The sequence below is a fragment of the Anolis carolinensis genome, chromosome 4 (assembly GCF_035594765.1).
Source record: "Anolis carolinensis isolate JA03-04 chromosome 4, rAnoCar3.1.pri, whole genome shotgun sequence".
NCBI lineage: Eukaryota > Metazoa > Chordata > Lepidosauria > Squamata > Dactyloidae > Anolis > Anolis carolinensis.
Genome location: NC_085844.1, coordinates 16,973,043 through 16,988,172, shown reverse-complemented (window position 1 = coordinate 16,988,172; position 15,130 = coordinate 16,973,043). Strand labels below are relative to the sequence as shown.

Below are 15,130 nucleotides of genomic sequence, written 5' to 3'. Positions count from 1 at the left end.
GAGGTGAACCAGGCATGCATTGCTGGAGAGAAAGAAGGGGGTGAGATGCCCCATGTGATAATTTGGTCATTTTTGCAAGTGAACACCGCACTTCATGCTTTGGTAATATTGCTGAGAATACATCACACATGCTCAAAAAAAAGGGGGGGGGGGAGGAAGAAAATCATTCTCAGGCTGAACAGCTCTACACCACTGGGCCAGAGAGGAAATCCTTGCCTGTGGAAGTATGCTTGAGAAAGACAGCAAATGGAAATAGTGCTCCAAGGACTAGTAGCTTCCTCTCATCAACCCAAGCATCAGTTGGAAGCTTCAATTCAATTCAAGGATGCAAGGAAATGCAGTCTTTCCAAAGTTGTTAACGTGCCTTTTGGGTTAGTAACTGCACATTCCATCCAAGTGAGAGCAGCAGCAGCTCAGCCTCAGAAAATGATCCGTTCCAGGAGTAACATAATGGTAGGGGATGAAGGGGGAAGTCGGTGGCTTTGCCAGATGAGAATGGATCCAACTAGTCACTTGCTCTTGGCTGAGCTCAGCATTGATTCAAAGCTTTAATGCTCTAAGATCTTTGAGAGATTTATCCACACTTGGGATTTTAAAAGGAAATTTGGCAAAACAGCCAAGAAAATTTGACACAGCAAGTTGATTAGACATCTGATGATACATCATTGCCAAGTTTTAGCTTTGCCTGTAGGAAAGCCAGCAAGGGCAAACTCAAATACTGACATTTAGCAGAGTATTTCTGTAGTGGGATAACTGTTATTTCTGCTGTCACTGCATGTGCTTCAGAAATACAATAGTGGACCATATTTCATTGATTCTAAGACATACTTTTCCCCATATAAGTGTCTTGAAAACAGGGTGCATCTTAGTATCACATGTGCTTTTTAATATATTTAAATATAACTTTTTTCTGTTGGTGGTAATGAAATTTGTGTGCACCTTTGTATTGACAGTATCTTAGAATTGATGAAATACAGTAATATAATATGCTTCAAATTATGTTATAACCACTACACGCTACACTTTGAAATACCCACGTCTTGGGCATGAAAGGCTGTCTTCAGGTCATTCACAAAATCAGTGATCGCATCCAAAGTGCCGATGTTCCTGGCAATTGTGCAACATCAACTCTGCTCTAGTGAAGAGACTCACTGCCAAAGTGGTAAATTTTAAACGTTTTTCAATCATTCCTTTATTCCTACATACAATCATTTTTGGAAATGGTCCTCCAAGCATGCTGGACTTCATCTCCCACAATGGGCTTCTGGGGGCTGAGGTCCAAAATGCCTGGAGGACTCAACATTGAGACCCGACCGACTGAGTTCCTTAAAGGGAGTGAGGAAGTGTTTCCATTCTGATCTGTCAGCTCTCGTCCTCTGCTTGCTCTCTTATTTCAGAGTTGGGGGAGACCAGGGGATGTGTCTGCATGGGATGGAAGCCTTTGTCACCTTCTCTGTGGAGGCCCAAGCGCCCATGGTGGAGCCTGAGCTGACAGAGGTGGGGGAACTGCACTCGCTCACTGACTGGCACGTTTCAGAGGCTTCGGAGGAGGCCGAGCTGGACGAATTCTGCTGGGATTGTTAAGAAAAGAGCCACAAAGACGAAAACAGAAGTGGCACCACAAAGACAGGAAGAAAAAAGGAAGAAGAGAAAGAGAAACAAAACAGGAAGCCATCAAAACAAAACCCAACACAGCACAGAGGGACAAACACAGACAACACAGGACAAGGAGGAGAGAAGTAGAGTATTAGGACGGCTTAAGAAAAACTCGTAAATCATTAAGCATAGCTGAAAGCTTTCAAGGCTGGTCAGTAACGGTGCAACAGAGACAAAAGCTACGGGATCTAAACGCCAGAGGTTCAGAAGTCCATGGGATTGCAAGCCATATCCTTGATGAACTTTCAGTTTCAACAAAGGGAGCAATTAACTGCTGAAGCCAGTACTCCAAAAACTGTCATAAAAGCAGAATGTCAGACAGACATATATGCTGGAGTTACCCAGCAGTCTAGAAAACAGGTAAGGTATGAGATGCCTTTGCCATGGATATCTGGAGGCCACAGTGATGGTCTTGATGGAAATTTGAGATTGTTGAAGCAAATGTGATGTAGGGATTACATGAGATGAAGTTTGATGCTGGAACTGAAAGTCCATGTGGATTTGTCAAGGAAGAACCGGAAGCAAAATGCCAGACTCCTGGTAGCTATTACATGCAGATTTTTTAAAGGGGGGGAATCAGTAATTGCAATTTTGACATTAGAACTGTCCCCACAAGTATAGCCCAGGGTTTTGCAACAGAATTGCTTGGCTGCATAAGAGCTGCTTAAGGGCACCTGGGTGTAGATTAATCCTGGACTCCAAACAGTTACTACACTAGGGAATGTTACTCATGCCATTGGTGGGCTACCAATCATCAACTTCCCTCTCTGGCACTCAAACCACTGTGTCAGTATGCTAGCACTACGTGCTCTGCCGGCTTCAGACCAGATCTCAGTCATAATTTGGACTAAGTTTTTCATGCTAAATGGGCAAGATTCATCTCTCCCTTTCAGGTTTACGTTTTTGGATTCTCCACGATATGGGATCATTTCTGATATATCTCATTCAAAGAATCTCACTTTTCTAACCCATGAGTAGAGAAGTATCATCTGTTCACTGACTTATCAAGTCCCTCAGCAACAGAGAACAGAATTCGCACAAACAAGGCACTTGAAATACATACAAAGCATTGCCACCCAACACATCTCTCTCCACTTTCCAAGATGGTAATATGACATTTTCTGCCCTCATATCGCTCTTCAAAGCAAAATTTTCAAGACAAGCACCCATCAGTTACAAACACAAGACATGTATTATACAATAAACAACATTGAAGGAATGGTTCCAACAGTGTTACTTGGTGATGCCTGTGAGTTGTAAGACAGTCAAGCAAAACTAAAATATCCTACACACAAAAGTTATGCTTGTTCTTTTTGCTTCCAAGCTGAAATTATTATGAGGAGTATTTTACAGACAAAAAAATCAGAAAAACCTCTACAACAAAGCTGAAGTTAGTTCCAGACAATCAACATTCCAACAATACTCATTCTTTACACTAGTGAGTAGAGATCCACATGCATAGTATTGCTTTTGGAAAGAGTTTTAGAGAGTTACTTTTCTGAGCTTCAAACATTTTTATCTTACTACTTTTAACTGTGATTTAAATTAATTTTAAACTCTTTTTGACGATGTTGCTAACACGGGATATCCCAAAACTCTCCATACATAGGAAAAAATAACGAACTCATAATATATTTTATATTATAATATACAACTTGCATATTATAATAGTTGTATTTAGATTATACAAATATACAAACTAGGGAGAATATTTTGTAAACATTTTGCAAAATTTTGTAAAGAATATTTTGTAAATAAAATACATTTAACCTCAATTTTCCATTTTCCTATGTAATTTTAGGGCACCCTGTAGTATTATTCTTTCATTTTTTCTTCTTCTAACATCTGTAACATATATTTTAGTTAAATGTTATCTCATATTTTGTAAGCCACCTTCGATCTCTCGGTGGCAAAAAGGCAGGATATAAACAATCGAAGTATTTCCTGAATAACACTTTTCAAAATATTACAGGGAAAAAAATGACTCAGTTCACTTTGTAAAAGAAAAAGGAACTAGTTCGATGTTAGCCACGAATGAGCCCTACTTTTTAGTTTTTGCGGGCTGTTGCATCAAGAAATAATGCTGGCTTTACTTCTTGAATGCCATTGGCCAACCATAAGCCAGGCTCAAATAGAATTCACTGCCGTAAAACAGAATAGTAAAATAGACAAGCCAAATATCCTAGGGCAGAAGCCATTAAAATGAGATTAGTGCAAGCCTCTTGGAGACGCCAGAACATTACACAAATGCAATATTCTTCAGGGACCTTTGCAGAAAAGCAGATGCCATCTCAGGCTCGCGAGGCTATCCCTTGTCTTACCTGGCTTGGCGCTTCTGGCGGCATGGGTGATGGCGACTTGGACTGAAACGCATCCTGGGACATGAATCCGGAGTCGTGCGAGGACACGCTGGAGAGCCTCATGGGCGCCTGCTGAGGCAGATTGGAGCTGCGGTAGCGATAGTGTGAACTGGGTGAGTGAGAGTGCGAGCCGCTTGACCGGGAGTCACTACTGTTAACACTGTTCAGACTGCTGTGAGGCACAAGAGGGGAAAGAGATGGGGGCAAAGGGAAGAAACAAAAAAAGGGAGGGGATCGGGGAGAGACCAGCACAGGACAATTAACATTCCATGGTTCTCCTGCAAAAGGCATGCAACCCAAATCATAAAAAACAGCTCCACTGGCAGAAGTAACTGGGGGGAGTTGGAAAGGACTGCAGTATCCTCAGTAACCAGATGGAAAATGGCAAATCGTCACAAGGGAGTGGGGCTATAACTCTATACTGATTTGGACTGGCAGAGGGTCATACGACTGGCAAGTATGGACTCTGAAATCCACAGGGAAAGCCCTTCTCTTAATACCAGTGCCTTCCCAGTGATAGCTGGTGGAAACACGCGACTTTGAAAATCTCTCCTTATGGAGTCTGGAATGGCCCACTCTTTGCTGTCTTCTCATTGGCAGGTGAAGCATGTTTTAAAACATTCAGACAGTCTTTTAACAAAAGGGCTATATTATTTTATAAGCTTAATCCTGCTAACCCAGGTTTTTATCAAAGTGTGCTTATTGTTTACTGGTATATGTGATTTTATTTGTTTATGATTTGTTTTTATTGCTGAGTTTTATATTGCTTGTTGCCTTGGCCCCATGTAAGCCGCCCCGAGTCCCCTCGGGGAGATGGGGCGGGGTATAAAAATAAAATTATTATTATTATTATTATTATTATTATTATTATTATTATATAAGACAGAGGCCCGCATGGTCAGTCGTGGGGCCGATTGGGGTATAGGGTGGCAACCTGTGCTCGATGGTATTACACTCCCCCTGAGGACACAGGTCCACAGTCTGGAGGTCCTCCTTAAACAAGCTTTTGACCATGTTTAGTGACTGAGGCCAATTCACTACATTTGAGGATTGGCAATTTGAACACATGCACTTTATGGGGATTGATATAGTATTCAACCATTCCTTTTTAGCTTGCTGGTTTTTATAGTTCTTTTAAATTTATTGTTGTTCCAAGTAATTGGGTCAATTTTATTGTTATTAATTTATGCTTTTGTATTTGTTGTATTGTATAACGTTGCTCTATTGAGAGCTCTTGTGAACCGCCCCGAATCCATTTGAGGAGATGGTGGCGGGGTAAAGTTGATTATTATTATTACAGTAGAGTCTCACTTATCCAACACTCACTTATCCAATGTTCTGGATTATCCAATGCATTTTTGTAGTCAATGATTTCAAAACATTGTGATATTTTGGTGCTAAATTCGTAAATACAGTAATTACTACATAGCAATACAGCGTATTGACCTACTTTTTCTGTCAAATTTGTTGTATAACATGATGTTTTGGTGCTTAATTTGTAAAATCATAACCTAATTTGATGTTTAATAGGCTTCTCCTTAATCTCTCCTTATTATCCAACATTATCCAACGTTCTACTGGCCCGTTTATGTTGGATAAGTGAGACTCTACTGTATCTTTTAAATTTGCAAGCCAGCCTTTTCTTGGGGAAGAAAGACAGGATATAAATAACATGTATAATAATAATAATAATAATAATAATAATAATAAATCAAAATTTCACTAGTGCCTTGGCACAGGGTGACTTGTTTTTCTCTCTTTTGAAGCTCTCTACACTGCCTGAAAAGCAATTTGATATGAGCACCAAAAAGGCACACGGGGTGCATCTACAGTGTAGAATTAAAGCAGTTTGGCACCACTTTAACTGCCATAGCTTAATGCTATGTAATCATGGGGTTTGTAGTTTGATGAGGCACTAGCACTCTTTGGCAGAGAAGACGAATCAACTACCTTGTAAAACAACAACTCCTATGGTTCCATAACATTGAGCAATGGCGAATAAGTGGTGTCAAACTGCATTCATTTCACATTCATTCTACACGCACTCACAAGCTTCAATAAGAGAAGAGATGTGGGTGTTGGTAATTAAGAGTGGACTGTCCTATTTCACACTCCAGTAATCTGCCATGGTTTTGATAATACTATCAACTGAACATAGATTTGATTTTGGACAACACCTCCCAGTATCGTGAAGCCAACCTGGCCATGTCCATTCTGGCAGCTGTTTCAGATAAGTAATTCTGCCAAACTCTCATTAGAAAACAAAGGGCACAACCGAAGAAGCTAATATCCATGTTGTCCCCTGTGGATTTCTTTTAAAGAGAAAATGTCACTAGTGGGATATCTGATCTGAAACCAAGGGGAGAACGCTACACTTTTATTTATCATTTAAACGCACCACAGGCGACCTGATCTCATTAAGGTTTTGCCAGCAGGCTGCTACCAGGACTATACAGCTGGCCATTTTACCTTTACTTTTCAGGATATTGCATTTTTTTAAAGAAAAAAGCCTGCACTTGTGGCTGTCAGTATATATGGATCTATAGATCTCCTGTCTATAGATACTATACATATGCATGCACAGACAGCTATAGCTTTACGGAGGGCAGGGTGGGGGGAATGCAAGGAGATTGTGGTCTACCATGCCACAGGGAACTTCCGCTCTCCAATCCAATGTGATTTGGAAGGCAAAGAAAAAAGAACATATAAGGTAGGAGCATTGGGGGCTAGGAAGAAATGCAAGAGGAGAACGTAACAGCAGAACTGTCTTCCTTTTGTTGGAGAAAAGGAGAGAATTGGGCAGTATTTGTGCCTGGGAGGATGGGGGGGAGCATGCCGCCAAACTGTTTTAGCCGAGAGAAAACAGTTTCATGGGAGAGGTAGAAAAGGGACTTCAGTGCTCCCAACACATACAAAATTAAATCTGAATTAAAACAGTGCTGAACAGTTAAGAGCTATTGCATGTTACAGTAAAGAAGTTTTATTCCAACATGTTTAAAGAGAGAGATATGCATTTAGGTAGCTTAATATAGAGAGAAAATAAAATATATTGCAACTATCACATTGATTAAAATAATTACAGATTTGCCTTTACAAAGTATTTGAAAGGAAGAGAGTCCCTGCATCTAATTGGTAATCGGAAAGAGAATTAGTTCAATTGCAAATTGACATCACCTTTTCCAACCACTTTTAGATAGCTGGTTATTCATCACAACCCGTAACAATTATATTTCATTATATATACAGTACCAAAGGCAAAGAGTACAGTCAATTAGTTTTTTAGTTTATGAAAACTCAGGACTAGAACTGAGAAAAGCTTCTACATTGAAACTTTTGGAATCTCCCACCCAGTTATTGTTGGATGGAGACCCTAGGAGAGGTCACTTGAAAAAATAAATTTTCCAAGCTCTGCATTGAACTCAAAACTCCTTATCTTGAAGCTCAATGGCCCAAAATGTATGAGAGACGAGCAGTGGTTGCAATGTTGCCAAAGCTAAGTAGATGAAGTCAAAATGAATGCCATTATCGGAAGTGGGCAACAGTGGGAGGCTTAAGGGGCCAGACTAATATACACACACTTTTAGGGGGAAAAAACCAAAACAAACCCCAAACAACTTGTTGCCTCTAAAATACACTCTATGGCAGTGGTTCTCAACCTGTGGGTTCCCAGGTGTTTTGACCTTCAATTCCCAGAAATCCTAACAGCTGGTAAACTAGCTGGGATTTCTGGGAGTTGTAGGCCAAAACACCTGGGGACCCACAGGTTGAGAACCACTGCTCTATGGGGCATGGAGGACATTTTCTCCATGTCTGAAGTGGAGGCTGGGCCGTTTCAGGGCCACTTCCTGGGCCCACCCACCCTTAAACATGGAGAAAATGCTCCCCCATTAGTGGCATTTGGGGAAAGATTTTCAAATCTTTCACGGGCTGTACTTTGCACAATCCTGGCCTCCACGGCTATTGAAAAACTTCACATAAGTTGCCCTAGATTTCTCAAAGGCACAGTAGGATCACAGTATAATAAATTCCAAAAATAAAGATTACAAACATGTCTTTAGAATGCCTAAACTTAAATACGGAGACCTCCAAGACAATGAGGCTTTCTTGCTTACCTGCAGACACTGGATTTCCTGGACATGGTGGTACTTGGAGAAGACGGAGGAGTCTGATAGGACCAGCCATAATCAGAACCTTTCAAATCTAGAATTACCTGCAGAAGCAAAGATCGCCACACAAGTTGTTAACATCCGTCATTTTGGTCAATGGTGAACCAGAAACTAGTCTCTCAATCTCATCAAGAAATCCAATGAGCATACCAGAACAGCATCTCATCTTATTTCTAGTCTTACAATTGAAGGGCAAAGTCTTCATGACATTAACCACTAAAACAAAGAGCTGATCTTCTGGACTAGAACTCAAAATCCCCTACCCAGCCATAGTCCAAAAATTCTCATCTTTTCACATTGTGTCTCCCATTACCTTTGGTCTGGAATTAGAGCACTTATGAATGTTATCAATTGAGAATGCAAAGCAGGCCAGCATTTTTTCTCTCTATATCTTATATAGTAATGGCAAATTCTCCAAGTATGGAATCTTATTAAAGCACCATTGAGGACAAGAGAAGGTTTAAGGGCATCTTGCGAAGTATCAAATATTTAGGGGGGGAAAACCACCTTATTATAACAACTCTGTTCTTCTAAATATTTTTCCAATGAGGACCGAACTCATTCTGGAGTTGCAGAAGGCTGACCAATGTGTATCGTTTACATGGGAGTGTTTTCAAAGAAGCCTGGGAGGCACACACTCTAAACTGAAACATTTTACTGGAGGCCCTACTTATCACATGTTTCTGATTTTTTTCCATTTCATGGACAGACATAATAAAAGCGAACACCAACATGCCATTTATGAAAACTATGGAAACCAGTGGAGCTTTACAGGACACAGACATATCCTACTGTAATGCCCATCTGTTGGACTTTGTTCCCCAGGACTCCTCACTATGCTGACTAGAGAGGACGTGGGTTGCACTCAAACAATATCTAGGACAATCCAATGGTTTCGACACTTGACTTATACTAAGACCAAGGCACAAGCTACTGAGATATTCTTCTGCAGGTCCCCGTAACAGATGGAGGGGAGCTACATAAGTAAGAGTACTTGAAATGGATTGTACCCTAAGCTTTAAAAAATGGACTTCTGCTACTTTGGAGCTTAGTAGTCCAGAGTACATAAAAGTATCACACTTCTTCTCAGTCACACTCACCTGTTCACTTGATGGTGGCAGCTTGTGTGGGTCCATGGTGAGGCTTTTCAGGTCTTCTGATATGGTCTGCAGATGAGTTATTTCTCCCAGCATTGATATTTCTTCTTCCTGGAAGGTTTTGTTTTTTAAATCCAAAGAATTAACTTTGGCCACACTGTTGTTAAGTGTATAAGAACTTTTTGCCTATCACCTTTTAAACTTTCAATCTCTGTTCTTTTATTAGACTTGGGATGGTTAAACTGAGGGTGCATCTACTACACTATACAATCAATGCAGTTTAACACCACTTTAAACTGCCGTGGCTCTCAAAGCCATGCAATCATGGAATTTGCTGGTTTTACAAAGTTTTCTGCCAAAGGGTGTGGGTGCCTCACCCAACAAAAATTCCCAGGCTTCCACAGCATTGGATCATGGCAGTTAACGTAGTGTCAAACTGTATGAATTCTACAGTGTAGCTTCACTCTAAGTTAGGTGCATAGGACTTTGAAGTACAAAAAAGACCAGGATGACAAGGTCAATGTGAAATCTAGATTCTTTCACCACCACCACCACCACCACCACCACCACCACCACCACCATCATCATCATCATCATCATCATCATCATCATCATCATCATCATCATGACAACCACTATAATAGTGGGAAGAATTTCTGAGGTTCTTTTCCAAGATGAAAATCCTAAAGATTTCAGTAGCCTAGGTGAGATGGGACCGTGAGAAAAATCTGCAGTCCTCAATGAGGAAGAGTTAGTTAGCTTTATAATAGGCTGAGGGAAATCCTCCCCCCCCCCCCCCCCCCGGCCCGGTCTCCTGAATGACAGTTGGAATGTATCTATTTCTTCTCTCTATTTCTGCTCTCATTCGGATTGTTTATGTAGAATTGATACTTTGCAGTTGCCTGCCATTTTTCTTTGACGTTCTACTTTTGCTTCTTTGTGAGTATTGAGATCTCTCTCTGCTTGTGTGTCAGGAGAAATGTAGTGTTTGGTAATTTTTCCTTCTCTTTTGAACCCTAGAAGAGATGGAGTTATAGAGTAGCTAGGACCCAGTTATTTACTATTAAGAAATGCAATTATTATTTTTGTAAATAAACTTTTTGTAATCTTTAAGATTGGACTCTGCATTTTGCTTCCTAAGCTCTAAATTCTTTACAGCCACATGACACTTCACGCTCTGCTTTCTGTGAGCTGAATGCTCAACCATAAGTATCCTGCTTTTGTATATTGTGGATGCTCTGTTTGGGTAGTTTCCCCTATAACACACCCAGAAAATCATAACATATATCTCAATTTTACAGTACTCAAGAACAGATCCCATTATAACCAACACAGCATATTCCCAGAGTAAGCCATTACAGCAATGGTTCTCAACTTGTGGATCCCCAGATGTTTTGGCCTTCAACTCCCAGAAATCCTAGCAGCTGGTCAACTAGCTAGGATTTCTGGGAGTTGTAGGTCAAAATACCCGGGGGACCCACAGGTTGAGAACCACTGTACCACAGGATTCTCACTATGCTTTATCACCTTCCAGGAAAGAAGAAACACCTTGCTTTTGTCCTGATCCTAAAGCTTTCTTCTGCTTTTCTACTCTGTGATGCCACGTTTGATAGGATCATGTTCATTGCTTCATGTTCATCACATCTTTCTCATACAATTGTATTTCTATAGGCAGCCCGCGAGTTACAAATATCCAACTTACAAACAACTCATAGTTAAGAACGGGAGTGAGACACAGGAGGTGAGAAAAATCTACCCTTAGGAAGGGAAATTCACTCCTGAAAGAGTTATTATCATCATAGGGAAAAGGTGTCTTCACTGAAGCTTTATCACCAATCCTCGTTTCCCCAACAAGCCAAATTTTTCAAAATCCAATCATCACAGGGTCAGAAAGTGTGAAATCTTCTGAACAGAGGCACAGACAGCAAAACAAACACCATAGGGATGTTAACCCTTCCCTATGCTATCCAAAGATATATAAATATTACCCATTGTTTACAGCCTGGTCATGTTTACAGTTGCTTTCTGCTAGATGAACACTATTTTTAATTGAGTTTTAAATTGTTGTTTTATATGCTTATTGTTCTATTGAATTGCATTTCATATTGTTTTATTTTATGCTCTGTTCTTAGGCACCTTTGTGCCATGTGTAAGCCGCCCCAAGTCCCAGGTGGCAGGGTATAAGAATAAATTATTATTATTATTATTATTATTATTATTATTATTATTATTATTATTATTATTATTATTATTATTATTATTACATATGATCCTGCAAAATTCCTTTCCGGTAGACTTGGGTCTAAATCATTTTCAAAAGTCTTGAAGACTATTATTGTAAACCCAGTCATTATTCAAAACCACAAGCAGCCTTTATGCTTGCAACAAAGCTTGGGATCATTAACTGCTAGCTATAATATGTGAACATCCAAGGAAATTTATTCACTGGAGGAAAATGCAAAATTAATTTGTTGAATCATTAAATTAAATACTGTTTAAACTTACTTAAAATGTCCAGTTACAAATTAAAGTAACCGGAAATGTTAAGTCATTACTCAGACTAATCAGAACATTGGTGTTTAACAATTAAACAAACAAATGTAAAAATTGCTCTTGAAATTTTTAATGAATCAAGCATAATGGATGAATTTTTAATGCATTGGATGAAAGCTCTGCTCCAGAAAAGCTTTTTCAAATATTTCGCAGCCTTCTGCTTGATATTGCACACTATTTTGTCTCAATCCTTTTGTATGTTTACTCTGTGACAACATAATTGCATATAAATAAATGAGTAAATACAGCACGAAAGAACGGCACTGAAATACATAAAACTGGGAAGACATTTTTTGCTTTCAAACTCATTTACATCGAAGCGAATGGGGGAAACGTTGAAAACAAAACTCACAATCACAGGCCGTAGCATGGAGATGAATGAGCAGAATCGGCCACGTTCTTCAATCAGGGCTTTTCTAACGGCCTGCTTCTCTGTTTCTTCAAGGAGAAGGTATTTATCATTCACATCCTGTAACGCACTGTCCAGTTGGGGCTGGATGTCTCCTCTACCTATTTTACAATGACAGAAATATAATAGTGGTTTTAGGCTCAATCGACCCTCAAGAAGGTGTATGAATACCTGGATTGTTTCTTCCACACAATTCAAACTCATAAAGGTGCCAATCCACAAAATCCCACCATGTCTTATGTTTTTCATGCAGACACAGCTAAGTTGCCCCCTACTGCGACCAGTCGAATTTCAAATACGCCGCCACCCCTTGAATTGGCTTCCCCTTTCGATTTAATTTGGAAGAATTCAAAGGCAACTCCAAACAAGACATTCATTCTTACATTTCAAAAAAACAGTCAATTCAAAAGGCTACACAGGTAAGGAGAAGTGAAGGAGAAAGGGTTTGGAATTTTATTTTTAAGGTAGTGAATCAATGATTGTTTGTGCTGAAACGTGTACATCAAGATGGGAGGAATTCAAGCTGTGTGTCTTTGATTGGAGAACAGTGAGAATACAGATCCAAAGGAACACACATAAGCCTATAAGAAACAATGCCACAATTTCTCTTCTGCGTAACCATAATTTAAAGGAGTCGTATTTCAAAGGTAATAAGTAATGAATGGAAACAATACAGGATGTTTTGGTATAACAAGAGAGGTATTTTAGTTAATTCTAAATGTCATTCTAAAGGGCATTTTAGGGAGTTTCAAAGGCATTAAGAAAGTTTGCTGCCACTCTCTCTTAAACAATCACATTTGAGGAGTGAGTGAACAAGTTTGCAAGGGATGGGGATGGGTGCATAGAAGAGAAGAGATGTAGCTTATGAATTGTGTCTTCACAGTAATTTTCAATATATCGCTCAGGATTTTTTCAGCAAGTCTTGTGGAAAGGAGGTTTGCAATTGCCTTGTTCCGAGACTGAGACAGTATGATTTCCTCAAGGCAACTTAATGGGCTTCCAGACCAATGAGGAACCCAACTCTCCCAGATTTCTACTCCAACACGCAAACCACAACATCCCCAATGTTAATTGCAAATGGGGTTATGCACTTCAGATGCTTTAGGACAGCTTTACTCAATCTGGGCTTCTTTTAGATTTGTAGGATCAGTCAGCAGTTAGATTGGGTAACTGACACACAGCTAGAAAGTACTATGTTGGGGAAGACAATTTTCCCAAATATTCAATGAGATATGTCGCTTGCAGGCAATTGTCTTGGTCTAACAACTCAAATCATTATACTACACTGGTTCTTATATATATGCTATAGGATCAAAACCAGCCGATTTGGGTATATCAGTTTCTGGAACACAATGGGAGAACGTCATTTCTCACACCAGCCAATCAAATGGTTATGGAAAGCACAAACTAGGGCAGGATAAAAACAGGATGCTGGACTAGACCAGGGGTTTTGTTTGAACCAGCAGCCTTTTTATGGTCCTATAAGCATGGCTTGCATGTCCACTATGCATGTTCCTCTGAAACTTCCAACCAAGACCATCCATGTTGATCCAAGGTGCATTTTTAACTTACTAGGGCAATGAGAATAGTTAGCTAGCCAACCAAGGGTCACCACCTGACTAGATGACCTTGTGTTTTCCCTCAAAAACACCTTCCCTTAAAAGGCCTCAGATTTGCTTAGAAACAGGTTTGTGCGTTATGTGTGTGAATTTAAGACTTCTCTGTGATGTTACTAGTAAACCACCTCAAACAAATCTTTAGCTTGATTAAAGGAATATAAATAATAAGTGTTTAATAAATGCTTGGAACAACAACAACACAGCCTTCTAAAATATTAAGTTTTCTCCATCTTCCACAATATTGTCTATCCAACTGACAATGGCTCTTCAAAGTCTTAGGGAGAAATATTTAAATTTAACAAGAGATACCAGAGGGCAAAAGGGGAAAACGTGCCAAGAGGAAGGCGCATCAAGCCAACCCTAATCAGGACCGCCTTCCACCAGGAAACTGATGTCCTCTTGTGGAAGAACATGCGGGTCAAGAACAGGGCTCCACTGTCACCTATGTATCCACCACCAAGACACTACACTTTGAAGGCCATCATACTCAGACAACGAAGGATCACCTAAGTAAGTAAATTACAAATAATCAAAGATATTTCCATTCAAATGTGTGTACAGCTCTTGTCTCCTGCCAAACTCATAATGGGACCACTGCCATATTATGATGTAGCTTTTAATTCCCGAGGAGAACATTTGAACCTGGTGATACACTACTGTAAATGTGGTGTAGGAAAAGAGCATGCAAGAGAGTCTGGTGACAGAGTTTACGGACACAAAAGTACGCTTTGATTTAAGGAGTGGCTGGTGCTCACAGCCAGTAAAATCTGCATATAAACCTCTTTAATAAAATAATGTACAAGCAGTAAAGCCAACTGATGAAGTGTTAACAGGCACAGTTGGTATTTCTCAGCCTATCTATATACCCACATATGGCTCATAATCAGAATGCACTCCATTCTTGTGGCTTGCTTCAGCCAACTTGACTCCACACGACTGACTTTTCATTCATTTAGAGACCCTACCACTCCTGCTATGTTAAAGGAATTAGTAAGGACCACATTTAGTGCATTTGCCAGGGTCGTAATCTATCACATTCAGACAGTTGCCAAGAGCCAAGATCTGCCATATTTGTTCTTTCTCAGTTTTTTTCATCTCTGGGGTACAGATGGCATGTTCCAATCTTGCTTAGGCCTATGAAGTTCAAGCGTACTATTCAGCATGCTTTTTAATGATATATAACTCATACATAATACAACCATCTCCAAACAAGTATTCATTTTCAACATCGCAGTGAAAGATTGTCCTAGGTTATGATGTCCAAAGATTA

The 15,130-nt window shown here is 39.9% G+C and overlaps 1 protein-coding gene across 13 annotated transcripts in view; it reads right to left on the bottom strand.

The window, feature by feature from the left end:
* mtss1 (MTSS I-BAR domain containing 1) overlaps positions 1–15,130 on the bottom strand; it is a 164,603-nt gene that overhangs the window by 8,950 nt on the left and 140,523 nt on the right. For 4 of the 13 annotated variants that reach the window (XM_062980030.1, XM_062980032.1, XM_062980037.1 and 1 more), the window contains 5 exons: positions 12,185–12,342; positions 9,283–9,390; positions 8,129–8,226; positions 3,978–4,188; positions 1,449–1,571 (listed from right to left, as the gene is read on the bottom strand). In XM_062980030.1, the coding sequence (XP_062836100.1) occupies positions 1,449–1,571; positions 3,978–4,188; positions 8,129–8,226; positions 9,283–9,390; positions 12,185–12,342 (698 nt within the window). The remainder of the gene's footprint in view (positions 1–1,448; positions 1,572–3,977; positions 4,189–8,128; positions 8,227–9,282; positions 9,391–12,184; positions 12,343–15,130) is intronic. The other 9 variants (XM_062980031.1, XM_062980033.1, XM_062980038.1 and 6 more) reach the window with 3 other exon arrangements.